This window comes from Panthera uncia, assembly GCF_023721935.1.
Source record: "Panthera uncia isolate 11264 chromosome E2 unlocalized genomic scaffold, Puncia_PCG_1.0 HiC_scaffold_19, whole genome shotgun sequence".
Lineage (NCBI taxonomy): Eukaryota > Metazoa > Chordata > Mammalia > Carnivora > Felidae > Panthera > Panthera uncia.
Window position 1 is genome coordinate 32294247 of NW_026057588.1, and position 15128 is coordinate 32309374.

The 15128-nt window shown below is 52.5% G+C and overlaps 1 protein-coding gene across 1 annotated transcript in view; it reads right to left on the reverse strand.

The window, feature by feature from the left end:
- Positions 1–8624, reverse strand: part of CNGB1 (cyclic nucleotide gated channel subunit beta 1) — a 63796-nt gene extending 55172 nt beyond the window's left edge. Inside the window, 10 exon segments of the mRNA XM_049622355.1 lie at positions 511–586; positions 2028–2211; positions 2561–2600; positions 2890–2965; positions 4585–4621; positions 4820–4862; positions 4967–5087; positions 5910–5982; positions 6280–6337; positions 8394–8624. Of these exon segments, the coding sequence (XP_049478312.1) occupies positions 511–586; positions 2028–2211; positions 2561–2600; positions 2890–2965; positions 4585–4621; positions 4820–4862; positions 4967–5087; positions 5910–5982; positions 6280–6337; positions 8394–8561 (876 nt within the window). The 5' untranslated portion in view covers positions 8562–8624.
- Between the last annotated feature and the right edge of the window lie 6504 nt (positions 8625–15128).

The following is a 15128-nucleotide window of genomic DNA, read 5'->3' on the forward strand; positions in this document are numbered from 1 at the left end:
TCTTTCCAGAACATTCCTGGCCTCTCTTGTCTCTGGTCCTTTGCATCTGCTGATCCTCTGTCCGAAGGGCTCTTCCTACACCACCCCCATCCTACCTCTCCCTAGGTTTCAGCTTGCAAGCCACCTCCACCAGAAAGCCTTCCTTCATGCTGGGGGGCAGTGGTGGGGGTCCTCCTCTGTACCCCACATCCTCTCTGCTCCCTCCATGGAAGCATCTCCCCCACTGATTATGGCCTCCTGGTTAGCACGCTGGGCCAGCACTTCTCAGCCCCATGGCCGCAGCCCCTCAGGGAAAGTGCGTGGAATAAACGTGAGCTGACTAGATAGACAGGCTGTTTCCCCAGGCCCTCACCGCAGCCTCCCTTCTTCCTTCGGTGCCTTCCGTGCCTTCGGTGCCCCGCCCTCAAACTATAGATCCTTGCCTGAGCTCCTCCCCCAGCCCATCAGTCCTTGCCTCAGCAAGGCCCCTCCCACCACTCCCTAGGGCCCTGCCCCCAGCCCAGCACTGACCTGCTCACCAGCCTTCCCATGGAGCACGGGTTGCGGCAGGGCCATCTCCAGCCTGTGCCGGAGCCAAGCCATCAACCTGCAAATGGGAGAAAGCAGGCCATGTCTAAGTGGTGGGGCTCACAGGGAAACTGAGACCAGAGTCAGGTCCCTCCCAAAGCAGACAGCAAGCCCACCAGAAGGCAGACCAGAACCAGGTCTCTAGCCTCAAAGACTGTTGCCCTCCTCCCTCTGGGTACCGCTCAGACCCCAGCAGGTAGCTCAGCACCCACTCTGCCACCCCCACCCCGGAAGTGCATGCAGGTGTCTCACACACTGCCAGGGCAGGAGCATTTGGCAACACATATCCCGATTTTAAATGCATGCATCCTTTGGCTCAGCAATGCCAGGTTCTCAGATTTGCCCTACAGATTTACTTGCATGTGAGTGAAATGATGCTTGTACAAGCCACTGATTGCAGTGAAAGAGTAGAAACAAGCTATGTAAAAGCTGGTACCACCCTATAATAGAGTACTCCGAAACAGTTGAAAGAGTGAAGCAGACCAATCCAGATAAAACCACCTCTAAGATACTTTTTATGTGTTTTTTGTCTTTAACTTTTTAATGTTTATTTATTTTTTAAGAGACAGAGAGGCAGAGAGACTCGAGCAGGGGAGGGGCAGAGAGAGGAGACACAGTATCCGAAGCAGGCTCCAGGCTCTGAGCTGTCAGCACAGGGCCTGACGCAGGGCTCGAACCCACAGACGTTGAGATCATGACCTGAACCACTTAACCAACTGAGCCACCCAGGTGCCCCTAAGATGCACTTTTTGGTGAAGGAAGCAAAATGCAGAACAGGGTATGTAGTTTGCTGTTGTCTGGTCCGTGTGTTGGTTTGAAGGAGAAATGTCCTCCCAGCTTGTTTGTAGGTAGAAAATGTGTTGAATGGCAGAGAGCTGTTGATGGGAAGAGACCCCAGAAACCCCTTTAAATTTTCTCCCCAGTGCATGGGTTACTTTGAAAGTTTAAAAAACTAGTCTGGGGGCACCTGGGTGGCTCAGTCGGTTGAGCATCAGACTCCTGATTTCAGCTCAGGTCATGGGATCAAGCCCTGTGTTGGGCTCTGTGCTGAGCATGGAGACTGCTTAAGATCCTGTCTCTCTTGGGGCTCCTGGGTGGCTCAGTTGGTTAAGCGTCCGACTTTGACTCAGGTCATGATCTCACGGTTCATGGGTTTGAGCCCCGCATCAGGCTCTGTGCTGACAGCTCAGATCCTGGAGCCTGCTTTGGATTCTGTGTCTCCCTCTCTCTCTGCTCTTCCCCCACTCATGCTCTGTCTCTCTCTCAAAAATAAATAAACATTAAAAAAAAAATCCTCTCTCTCCCCCTCTGCCCCTCTCCCCCGCTCACACTCTCTTTTTTTTTCTCTCTCTCTCTATCAAAACAAAAACCAAACAATGTTCGGTGAAGTGTTGGGTGTTGGGCTGGGGCAAAGCACTGATCCTGCTCCCCATGGAAGGCATGACATTTGGGGGGCTCACCTGGCAGGGTCCCCAGCAGGTGGCAAGGAGGAAGCATGGAAGGTGGCCTGGGGCTCTGAAGTTGGCTCTTCCTTGGGCTCCAGGGGGCCAGCAGTGGGCATGTTGGGGCTCTCCGGGGCCTGCAGCATGGGCTCCCTTTCCAAAGGGGGTCCTGGGGGCTCTAAGCAGCAGGCAGAGCAGGAGTCTAAAGATGACAAAGCAGGGCTCCATGCTCATGGGCACAGGGGACCAGATCCCAGGCACCAACAGGACTGAGTAAGGAGCCCTTTGGAACCACTCCAACTATGACTCTCATTAGACAGGGCACTGAGGCCCAGGAAGCTCAAGGGGCTTGTCAAGACCTCACAGGACGGTCCCACACCACTGGCTTCCCAGCCTGCACTGGGGAGGGGTTCCAAGGCCCACCACAACAGCCCAGCCCCCACAAGCCCTGAACCCCTCCCTGGCCTTGGTGAGGGCTAAGGTCCTCCCCCAGGATCCCTCAGGGCCCAGTGGCACCCCCAGCCCAGCCCTCCCCAGTCCCCTCCCTGTACCTGGGCCCAAGGCAGCATCTGCAGGCTCATCTCCCCAGGCCTAGATCAGAGACAGGGAGTGAGGTCACAGAGCAAAGTGAGCCCTGTGCACTCCCTCCCCAGCCAGTGGTGCCCAGGGCAGGCAGCAGGGGGCCCCCTCCTTCCCCACGAATCTGCTTGCTGTTTCGCAGTCACTCCTCTCCATCAAGGAGAACCCTCCAGGGAGGACAGCACTCCCTCTACGTGTCCCAGGGGTTGGGGATAGCCTGCTGGACTACACACATCCTTTCTGGGACCCAGAAACCCTCCCAGGTGGTCATCTGCCTGCTCCCCCTTTTTCCTCCACTTACCTTGGAGCTTTGGGGGGGCTGAGGCAGCACTTTCTCCAGATTCTGCTCAAGCCACCTGAGCAGCCAGGGCCCAGGCCTGCAAAGGGGACAGGGATCAGTAAAGCAACCTAATCACCCTGACCTGAATGTCTGTTGGAATCCCAGGCTTCAACCAGTCCTTCCTCACCTCTGGTCCCATTCTGCACAGTGGGGACCTTGTATCGTATACTCTAGAAGGGTCTCAGGTAGTGGGGCAACTTCTGCCAGCCCCAAATTCTGACCTATGGCTGCACCAAGCCTGGAACAGCAGGCCCAGCCTTGGCCACCTGGGCCCCAGGTGAGAAACAGCAGCTGCTTGGGGACCTGAACACAGCATGGGGGACTCCCTGTGCCTGGCACAGAGAGGTCTGGCTTCATGGGTCTGTGAGCAGTGCAGTCACACAGGGCCCCATACTTATAAGGGCCCACTTTTGGTATTCATGCGGTTGTCACAATCTTAAACTCTTAGTGATTTTTTTAAAGGAGTCCTGCATTTTCATTTTGCATTGGGACCCGCAAATTATATAGCTAGCCCTGGGGCAAATGGGTCCCAGATCCATCTGGCCTCCAGGCAGCCCCTCCCTCTTCAGGGGGAACCCATTGTCCCAGGAGATCCCATCCCCCCAGGTATGGCCCCAAAAGAAAGCTGGCAAGTCCTCTGGGGGACTTCATCCTAAATTGCTTTACTGGTCTCATGAGTCAGCCGAGTGGCCCCTGGGGACCCCTGATCTGGGCAGCCTCCAGGGGACAAAAAGAGATAGACCACAGTGACTGGAACAATGAATGAATGAATGAATGAGTGCAATCACATACATTCATTCATTCATCCCCTCCATGCTGAGTCCCCTCCTTATGGCAGGCCCTGTGCCAGGCACCAGGGTTCAGCAGTGACCAGACAAAAGTCCCTGCACTCAAGAACCCAGCAGTCTAACAAATGAACAAGGGAAGGAATGAATGAATGGGGTGAATGAAGGTGAATACATGACTCCGGGTCCCCAGCAGAGATTGCAAACTGGAGGTTCCAGGCTTATCTGGGGGGCCCCTAGTATTCTGAAAACTTTTCAGTTAGTTGGCAACATCTAAAATTTAAATATTCCATAAAACCCTAAATTTCTAGCTTCTCCTAAAAAACTGGAGAATCTGGTCACACTGGGCCTGAACTCCTCCCAGGCAGAGGCAATGGGAGCTGACCGGGGCCCTCTTAGAGAAGGACATGGTCTCCCCGTTTGCCATAGTCCTCACCCACCCTTAATAACAAGACAGCCACCTACCTTGGTCAAGTCGAAGAAGTACAAAGCTATTGCCAACTGTGAGGCCAACCTAGGTACCCCTATGTCCCCCACAGTGGTCCCAGCCCTGCCCCTGGGCTCCATACAATGCCCACATACACGAGCCCATCTATGAGGAACTCATCCATGCCTTCTCCCCATGGCCTCCCACCGGAGCATCTCCCAGAAATCAGCACAAAAAACCATGGGAAGCACAGGGCCCTTTGGCTCCATTTTAAGAATGAGAAAAGTGAGGTCTGGAAGAGATGAGAGGCAAGTCCAAGGTCACACACTGAGGTGATGTGGTCCTGAACACAAGGTCCTCAGGTTTGGGCACACAGCTCCCCCAACCACACACACTATAGATGAGGTTCAGGGGCCAAACCATTGCTCAGGGATGGGGACTTACCCAGTGTCCTGGGCCCCAGGGGCCACATCGAGTCCATCTGCAGAAGAAAGGAAGGTGGTCAGCAGCAAGAGGCCTGCCCAGACCCCGTCTCCTGGTCAGCCTCACTCAAACCAGGGTTGGAATCCAGAGCCAGGCAGATGAGAGTTCCTAGCCTGTGAGCTCTCCACAGGGGCAAGATCCAGCCTGAGCTCCCCTAGTCCCACCCCCAAAAAGCCATCCTGCCTCCTGGCCTTACCTGAGCTCCCATTGCTGCATTGCCCAGGGATCTGTGCTCCTGCCTGCCAGGACAGACAGACACGTGAGGGCAGAGAGCCCAGACCCAATGGCCTCCCACCCTGCCCTTCCCCACCAAAACCACCTCAGCTCCCACCCCCACAAGTACCTGGGTGGGGCCTTCCAAGCCAGCAGCAGTGGTCTGGGCTGGCCCGCTGCTGAGGACCGGCTGTGGGACAACTTTCTCCATGCCTTTCTTGAGCCAGGTCAGCACCCAGCCACTGGGAGTGCTGAGGGACAAAGATCAGAGTTTGCCCTCAGGTCCCCAGCCCCTCCCTAATCCGAGTGGCACTCTCTGGTGTCCTAAAGAACTTGGGTTGAATCCCAAATGTCTATCTCCCCACTGTGAGGCTTCAGATGTGTCACCTTCCCCCAAGGCTTACATCCAACTCTGGAAAATGGCAGACACCAAACCGTGGCAAGGCAGGTATGCACAGTAACATCCTGAGCCCACTCCCATCAGATGCTTGGTCCAAAGCAGCCAAGTTGTAGTATCCTGCTTCCTGCTTAGCCTGGCTCCAGGGGGTCCCATCCTACACTAGGCATACGTCATGTGCTCCAAAAGGGTCAGAAGGGTTGAGGATTTCCTGTGGGGCGTTTTCCTTGTGGCTGAGACTGGGCAGCCTAAATATGAGGGTCACTAGCCTCATAGCCTGAGGCTAGCGGCTCCCCCCACCCCCCAAAAGATATGCTCACTTGGATAAGCATTGATGGTCTAAAATGAGCCAACTTGGAGATTTTACATGAAAGTCTGGATTTCTGGCTTCATTGGGAAAATCAGAAGCCCTGGCCACACTGGATCTGCATTTCTCCCAAGCACTGAGAATGCTCCAGCCCCTATTTTCTGTTTCTCTTGGTCACATTGCCCATTTGGCCCAGGAGATCCTTGCCTCTGCCTGAGGATCCCTTCAGCCAGTTCCCAAGATGTTCTGGGCAGTTGCCAGCGAATGAGCGGAGACCTGAGACAGTGCTGGTCCCCACCCCCAAGTGGCTCCCTGTTTTTTTTGGGGGGTGGGGGCTGGCCCCGAGGAGAGGGAAGGGTGGTGTGGTACCTGTTCACTTCGGGAACCACAGCAACCTGGGCTTGGAGGGATGTGGGTGGAGTAGGGGCAGCCTCCTGGGTTTCTGGAAAAGAATTCCCCATACTTAGATCTGGAGCCTCAGAGTACCTAGGGAGGTCTACCCTGTGAGGGAGGTCAAGTCAGAGGTAGGGGAAAGAGGAGAACTCCAAGGGAGTCAGAAGGCCAGGGTTCCAGCTCAGCTCAGCTAAAAAGTCCCCAGGAGCCCGATCCTCAACTTCTCTCAGCCTCAGTTTCTTCATCTGTGAAATGGGCCTGCCGGCCTATGAACTCTGCAAAGCCCTGAGAGAGAACATACTCCTCCCTGCTGCTGGTGCTGCCAGCCTGGGCTTCCAGCACTTACCCTGAGGGCCTGGCTCAGCTGCAGCCACTTCCTCCCCCTCAAATGGCTCCTCCGGTGGCTGGAAGGTTCAAACAGGACCACGTAAGCCCTCAGGGAGACCAGCCCGGTTCAGGTAGGGGCAGCCCTCAACCCACCCACTGAGGACCCCCTCACCCCACAGGACCAAACAGCTCTATTCTCACATTCGTCCCTGTAAATCCCAGCAGCTTCACCCTCTACTTGGGACACTTCCTCCCTCACAACACCACAGGTCCCACATCCAAGGTGCCCCCCTACCAAGGTAGCCCCAAGCCTATCACCTCCCCCAGGAAGCTGCCCACTCCAGTGGTCTGAGAACAGAGAGGAACACTGGAGACACTTATGAAGCCTTGAGGCAAACTGAAGGGGAGAGGGAGGGGAGAGGGAGGGGAGAGGACCCCCCCACCGGCTATCCCTCTCCTGGGGGAGCCAAACCTGCCACTCCCCTGGAGCAGCTGGGTAGCAGTTCAGCATTTGCCATCTGCCTCTCATCTGCCTCTGTAGCTGCAGCTCCTAGTGCTGCGTGCACATATGTGAGTGTACAAACATGCACACACACACACACACTCATTATACATGTAAATGTATGAGCTCACATAAATGTCCATATATGTGCAGGTTAGATGCATACATGCATGAGCACAAATAGGTACACGTGCAGTAACACAGCGGTGTGTGCATACACATGCACAGATAAATGGATCTGCTCATACATGCACGTGTATATGGAAGACACAAAGCACATGTGCATATACGTTTGCATATGTATACATGCCCCAATACACATGCATGTGCATAGAGGCACATGCAAAATATTCATATATACACGTGCGTGCATGCAGACATGCACACATGCAAATGCCTGCAAGTGTACAGACACACAAACACATGCATATGCACACTCCCATACATTTGCATATATACACACACAGATACTTGTGTATACATACATGCACGTATATATAAGCTCAGTTCCATAAGCAGGGGCATCTACACGCATATACATGCACTGACATACAAACACATATTCACAAACACATCATCTCAAATGTACATCAACACACAATCAAATACACACATAGATGAATAAACGTGTGTGCACACACATATGCATGTATGCCTACACGTACAAAGGTCTGCATCTGAACACTCACACATGAGCCTGCATGCACAGATGTATAAAATATGTATGTATACAAACATGCAGCTACATACAAATATGTTCATACACACATACATGCACAGAAACACAAACGTGCATACACAAACACATGAATACATTCACAAACTCAGAAACATATACATGTACACACTCAGACACTTATAGCATGCCCCACACACCCTACAGACACACCAACGCATGTGACATACACGTGTGCATACAAATACATGTAAATACGTGCATGTGTTTGTGTGCACACAATTTGCTAATACATATGTATGCACAGACATACCACTAAGGACACAGGGCATGCACATATGTGTACATACATGTGTGCACGTGCAAACACATATGCACACAAACTCTCTACCTGGGTGGTCACTGTTTCCTGTATATACCCCGTGCTGCCCAGGACAAGCCCTTCCTCTATGAGGCATGCCCCGCCTCACCATCTCCAGTCACAAGTGGGCTCACCCTCTGTGTCTAGGAGCAAACCCCACCAGCTTCCACTCTCCAAAGTTAAGATGATTCTCTCCCTCCTCTGAGCTCGCATACTGCTGTCTGATATACTCATTTGGCCCTCCTGGGAGGGGAGAGCTGAATCCAGTGTTGGAGCTCCCCAAATTCTCTCATCACCTCTGTCTCCTGGTAGAATGACCTGGCTGGTACTTGTCTGCTGACCCCCAGGGGCAACATCTTATTCACCATTACGCTCCTAGCACAGTGCACAGGCCTGGCATCCATTAGATGCTAAATCAAATCTTTTTAACTGAGCTTCTGAACTAGTTGTCATCAGGCTCCTGAACGGATGGGATGCAGAACTGGCAAGTTTGGATGTGCTCGAGTCCCCTCGTAGAAGGTCCCCGGGGTGGGGGCAGCTGACCCAAGCTGGGAATTCCGGAGCCATAAGGCCAGCATGGCTGCAGCCTCTTACCAGGGATTCGTCCCCTAGCTCGGCCTCCTTCGGGGCTGTTTTAGGCGCCAGCTCTGGTTCCAGCTCCGCCTCCGGTTCTGGTTCTGCCCCCTCCTCCTCCTCCTCCATCTTTGTCTTCTGGGGGGTCCCTGGGGGCTGAGGCAGCACCCTCTGGACCCAGCTCCACATCCTGATGCCTGTAGGAGACAGAGTCCTTAGGCCTCCCCAGGGTGTCTGCTGCTGCTCCCACCATTTGGGCGCCACTTAGGTGGGTCACACATTTCCCTTTTCTCTCATTCATCTTTAAAAACATTTTTGCAAATTATTCCTCCAGGTATTCACCTGATAGAGATACTAAGGCCAAAAACATGTGTATAAAGAGCTTGGTCACAACAGTGTTATAGCAAAAGATGAAAAACACCCAAATATTTACCTGTAGGGATCTGGTTATTAGAAAGTTCCTAAATGTTCACCTGTAAGAGGAACGCATATTAAATAAATTACAATACATCTGATACGGAATACCATGGAGCCATAAAAAAAGGTGGATCAGTTTGAACTAATATGGAAAGATGTACATACTCTGGACTCCAGGAATGACCAAATCAGTTAAAGTCTCTGTGCCTCAGTTTGCTTGTCTGTAAAATGGGGATGTTACAGTACCTATCTCGTGGAGATCATTGTGAGGATAAAATAAACTGGTGAGAACATGGCAGGCACACACTGAGCACTTAACAAATGTCTATGACTATTATTTGGTGTCAAGCAAGAACAGTAATTGTAGAATATCACATTCAGCACGATCCCAACATGGATTTTTAAAACTACATTGTGTGGGGCGCCTGGGTGGCTCAGTCGGTTAAGCTGCCGACTTCGGCTCAGGTCATGATCTCGCGGTCCGTGAGTTCAAGCCCTGCGTCGGGCTCTGTGCTGACAGCTCAGAGCCTGGAGCCTGTTTCAGATTCTGTGTCTCCCTCTCTCTGACCCTCCCCCGTTCATGCTCTGTCTCTCTCTGTCTCAAAAATAAATAAACGTTAAAAAAAAAAAAACTACATTGTGAATAGCATATGAACGGAAAATGCTTTAACATAAAAATTAACCTGTTTTCATGACTTAAATAATTTTAAGATAAAATGACAAATCCCTTTTTCAAGATTTACTGTGATATTTCAGTCCTACCTTCTATGGGTACAGTTTCTGGCAACATTTATCTTCTGGGAATGGGAGGCCTCCGCTCTTATGACTAAATCCCGCAGGATGGCCTGGCCCAGTGGCACCACACAGGGCAGTAGGTGCAAACTCCCACCCTTGAAAGGGCCCTTCTGGGGAGATGCCCAACATGATAGAGTGCTTCTCTGTCCCTCCTCTGCCAAGGACCCTGGCCCCAGGCTGAAAAGGACAGGCACAGGGCCCAGGATCCATGCCCCAGTGCCTGTTCCCCACAGCCCCTTAGCTGTGCCTCCTGCCCTCTGCTCACAGCCCCGACTTCTGCCCCCGCTCTGGCCTCAGCACCAGCTGTCCTGGGAGAGGCTGTGCTACAGGGGCAGAGCTCTGGGTGGGAAATCAGATCCCTGGCTCCGCCTCCAAAAAGGTGAACCTGAGCCAGACATGAACTTCTCCGGCCTTCCATTTCCTTGTTGGGTGGGGACACAGACACAGTGATTCCCAGGGTTGGTAGAGCCCAAGGCCATGAGTTTAGGATGGAGGATTCCCCCGACCCCAGCCAGCCCCAGCCGGCCCCATGAGGCAAGACTGAGCCACGTGTCTTCCACCCTTGATCACATTCCTCCTCCTTCTCCCTGCCTGCCACCAGCCTCAGGCAAATAATTGTTACCACTTTGTAGCTCAGGAAACAGAGGCACAGAGAGAGGAGTAGACTTGCCCAAAGTGACCCGGCCGGTAAGCAGCCAAGCCAAGTTACATTCAGGTCCGCTGGACTCCAGGTGTCTCACATCCACCTCCGGTGCTATTGACATTTGCCCAGGGTTCGCTTCTGCAGGCCAGTCCTGCAAACCTTTTCCCAGTTTGTTTCTGAACCTCCTGGAAATGATTAGGGAAGCTTTCCCCACTCCCAATTTTTCTTCTTCCCTCAGACCCAGTCATTTCCTCCAGGATGGAAATATTTGCATGGCCCTGCTGATTCCACATTGATAAGGGAGGCTAAGGTGGGAAGGGTGACTTCAGAGCCCAGGGTAACTATGATGCTGGGATCACCAGCTTTTCAGAATCTTCTGGAAAGCTAGGGAAAATACAGGTTCCTATGCCCCTCTAAACCCTCTGCGGGACCTGGAATCTGCATGTCATAAGCTGCCTCTGAAGATTCACTAAGGTTTGAGTCCCACAGGCAGAGAGGGAAGCCCAGTTTTCCTGCCTTGCCCTATTCTCCAAGTCTAGATGCCTTGCTAGAAGGAGAACATGGGGGGTCCACACCCAGCCACCACTTCATCCCGAGTTACCTGCTCGGATGCCAACCACCAGCCAGGAATTGCCTTGTCCCTGACACTTGCGGCCGGTCTCTCAGACACAGGGGGGATTAATAGGCAGCAGTGGTGCCGTGTGCAAAGGATTAGCAGGGGCCAAACAGGGGTGGGGAGGTGGTGGTGGAAGACAGGAGCTCCAGGCCCAGGCAGCCAGCAGCAACCCTCCAGGGGCCAGCAGGGATCTAGGTCCCAGGGAAGGAGCCCCACGTGGACCTGCTTGGGATACCATGAGTCACCAGGGGACCTCCCCAGGTTCCAGAGGCCCAGTTTGCCACATACCTTGACCAAGCCACAGGGTGGCCGGTGGGAGAATAACAGCTTGATGTCCCCATGTGATCCTGGGAGACTCTAGGTGGCAGAGGCTTGTCAACTGTCAGTCAGCAGTGGCAGGAGGCACACCCCAGCCCTCCAGCTCCAGATCCAGGACTCAGGCAGAGTCTCTCTGGCCCAGAGTCTTCTGCAGCTTGGCAGGACCTCAGTAGCCCCTGTCTTGGGCTCTGTCCGGTCGGCCGTGGTCCCAGAGCTGGGCCTTTAGGAAGAACCCAAGAACTGAGGGATGGCTGACTGTGTGTGAGCTAGCCCCGCGAACTGAGGTCCGGCCCTAGCAGGGAGACAGAGATCTTCAGGGAGACAGGGACGGCAGCCCAGTGAAGAAGGGCTCAGCGAAATGACAAGAACTGGGTGAGAGTAGAGGAGAGGGGTAGCCAGCAAGGGATGGGGACTAGGTCACCCACACCATCTCCTGAGCTCCTCCTGTGTGCCCAGCAGTGTGCACAAGCAGGGCAGAGACACGAGTGTGTCAGTGGGAGGAGGGCAGGCAGGCCTCCATCCAGAGGGGGAGATTTGGGCCAAGTCATGAAAATCAAGAGCTGAATGGACCGTGTTCCAGACAGAAGACACTGCAAGGGTAAAGTCCTGAGGCTGGAATGAGCCTGGATGCACCCAAGGAACAGGGAGGGGTCGGAGGGTTAGTGGGTATAATGAAGAGCGGTGGGAGATGAGGTCGGCCAGGACGGATCACATAGGGCCCGTAAGCCATGGTAAGGACTTTGGGTTTTAGTGGATGGACCAGGAAAGCCCATGATGATTTTGAACAGGGGCCAGGCACCACCTGCCCAGCTGATGTGCGGTGAGCATGTGCACTGGTCAGGAGCCTGCAGAGCAACAAATCATTCTATGACCGGATGACCCCTGGCTTCTTTCCCTCCATATATATGCACATGAGGGTCACCCACACTGGTGTATGGCCGAAGTTTGTTCATTTTCCTCGCCCTAGAACCCCCTTCTCTTCTCCCAGGCACATCTGACTTTGCCCACTCCCCAGGGGCTCTGCTGCCTCCAGGTTGCTCAGCCCAGGGAGGGAGCCACAGACCAAGCCTCACTCACACACAGTCCCATGCGATCACTCCTCCCCAGAGCCTCGTGCATGGCCCCTGTTATGCAACTCCCCAAGGTGGCTGGCATGGGAGGATGTTCTTTCTGCCAGCGAGGGCCAACAGCAATAACGGAGCTCAAGGTGGCCCCTGTGTGTCCTCCATAACTATGCCAGGCTGCAGGGGATAAGGGCTCCTCCCACAGCACCTCTGGCCAGGCCCTGGCTGGGGACAGCAAGTTCTTCAACTCTGCCCGGCCTCCAAGCAATGGCTGGTGAGATCGGTGATATTCACCCTCGCCTCTAGCTGGACGGAGGCCCACGCAGAGGTGACACGGCTTGGGCTGGTGGGTGGCAGAGGCAGAGAGAAAGGGGAGGGAGAGGAAAAGGGAGGTGTTGAGGGTGCAGCTCGGGCAACTGGGTGGCAGGTGGTGCCATTTACCCAAAAGAGGAAGCCTGGAGCTAGGAGGTGGGAGGAAGAGTTTGGAGGGGAGGGGAAATCATGAACTTTACTTTGGTAAGATGTCTGAGAGACGTCCAAGTGGAAATGTGCAGTAGCTGGCGAGGACTGTGCGTGTGTGTCTGGAGTCTGGGGAGATAGAAATGTTAGGGGCACCTGGGTGGCTCAGTCAGTTAAACATCTGACTCTCGGTTTCTGCTCAGATCACGATCTCACAGTCAGTGAGTCGGAGCCCCACGTCAGGCTCAGCACTGACAGTGCAGAGCCTGCTTGGGATTCTCTCTCTCCCTCTCTCTCTGACCCTCCCCTGCTCATGCTGTCTCTGTCTCTCTCAAAATAAATAAATCAGCTTTAAAAATTAAAAAAAGAAAAGAAATGTTGGACTCATGAGCTCAGCTTGCACATGGTACGTAAAGCCACAATTCAGAACAGATTCAGACAATTCCACAGATTCAGAACCCCTGGGAAATTCAATGCAACTAAAGAAGAGAAGGGGACAAAGATGGCCCCTGGAGCCCTCTGGTACATGGAAGAGCAGAAAGCAAGCATGCTGCAAGCCAAGGGGAGTGAGGCACTGGGGGAGGAGTAATGGCATGGGACCCTGCATGAGTGAGGCTTGGTCTGTGCCCTCCTCCCTGGGCTGAGCAACCTGGAGGCAGCGGAGCCCCTGGGGAGTGGGCAAAGCCAGATGTGACTGGGGGAAGAGTAAGGGGTTCTAGGGCGAGGAACATGAGCAAACTTTGGCCACACACCAGTTTGGATGACCCTCATGTGCACATATGTATGGAGGAAAAGAAGCCAGGCTCAAAAGACCCCAATGTCCGTATATACAAAGTTCAAAAGGGGCAAAATGAGCCTGTCTTGTCTATGGCTGCACACGTAGGTAGTAAGAGGAAAAAGAAAAGCAGCAGTCATGTGGTGACATTATGCAGCCAGAGAGCGGTTACCTCTTGCAGGGGGTTGGAACTGGGGAGGAGCAGGTGGAAGCTTCTAGGGGCTGGCATCATTTCTTGCTTTCTTTAGCCGGCATCAATTTTTTAAAACAACTTTACTGAGGTATAATTTATAAGCCATAAAATTTTCCCATTTTAACTGTACAGCTCAATGATTTTTAGTAAATTGACTGAGCTTTGCAACTTGCACCATCCAGCTCTAGAACATTGCCGTTGTTGTCCCAATGAGACCCTTCATGCTTCATGGGAATCACTCCCCATACTCAGCTACAGCTCCCGACAGCCACTAATCAGCTTTCTGTCCCCTAAAATTGGCCTTTTTTGGACATTTTATATAAATGGATCATACAACAAGCAGACTGGTTTTTTGTCTGATTTCTTTCATTTAGCAAAATGTCTTTCAGGACCTTCCACATGGGAGCATATATCAATACCTCATTTCTTTTTAATTCTTGAGTATTCCAGGGTGCCTGAGTGGCTCAGTTGGTTAAGCATCTGTCTTGGTTTAGGCTCAGGTCATGATCTTACGGTTTCATGAGTTCAAGCCTTGCATTGGGCTTTGTGCTGGTGGCATGCAGCCTGCTTGGGGTTCTCTCTCTCTGCCTCTCTCTCTGCCCCTCCCCCACTCACACTGTCTCTGTCTCTCTCAAGATAAGTAAATAAACTTAAATTTTTTTTTTAATTTGGGGGGCCCTGAGTCGGTTAAGCGTCTGACTTTAGTGCAGGCCATGATCTCATGGTTCACAGGTTCAAGACCCGTGTCGGTGTCTGTGCTGATAGCTCAGAGCCGGGAGCCTGCTTCAGATTCTGTGTCTCCCTCTCTCTGCCCCTTCCCTGCTCGTGCTCTGTATCTCTCGCTCTCTCTCAAAAATAAATAAACAATAAAAAAATTTTAATAAACAATAATAATTTTTAATTCTTGAGTATTCCATGGTGGAATTTATTTACTCACTAGTCAATGGACTCTTGGGTTGTTGCACTTACTAGCTGTTTGAAATAATGCTGCTGTGAACATTTGCATGTAAGTTTTTGCCTGGACCTATATATTTTCAGTTCTCTTGGGAAGATTCCTAGGGGTAAAATTGCTGTTATATGGTAATTTTATGTTTCATGTTTTAAGAAACTGCTAATCAGTTTTGCAAAGTAGTACCTCTTGTCTTGACCTGAATAATAGTACACGAGCTCTCGCTTTATAAATTATTGGTTACATTCTATATTTATGCATTCTCTGTATTTTTTTATATTTTATAACATTAAAAGAAAAATAAACTGGGGGTGGGGTGGTGAGTAGACTCAACTCCGGGAAAGTCTTCTCTGAGGAGTAGGGCTTGGGGGATGCTGTCTGGGGGCTGTATGGAGCCCTAGAGGTGGAGCAGGTAGGGAGCCAAATCCTGCGTGAACCTCACAGGAGGGGTCTCTGGACCTGTCACTCTCAGCACCTGGACAGGTGTATGTGGGGCATATGCCGACACAGGCAAACAAGTCAGACTC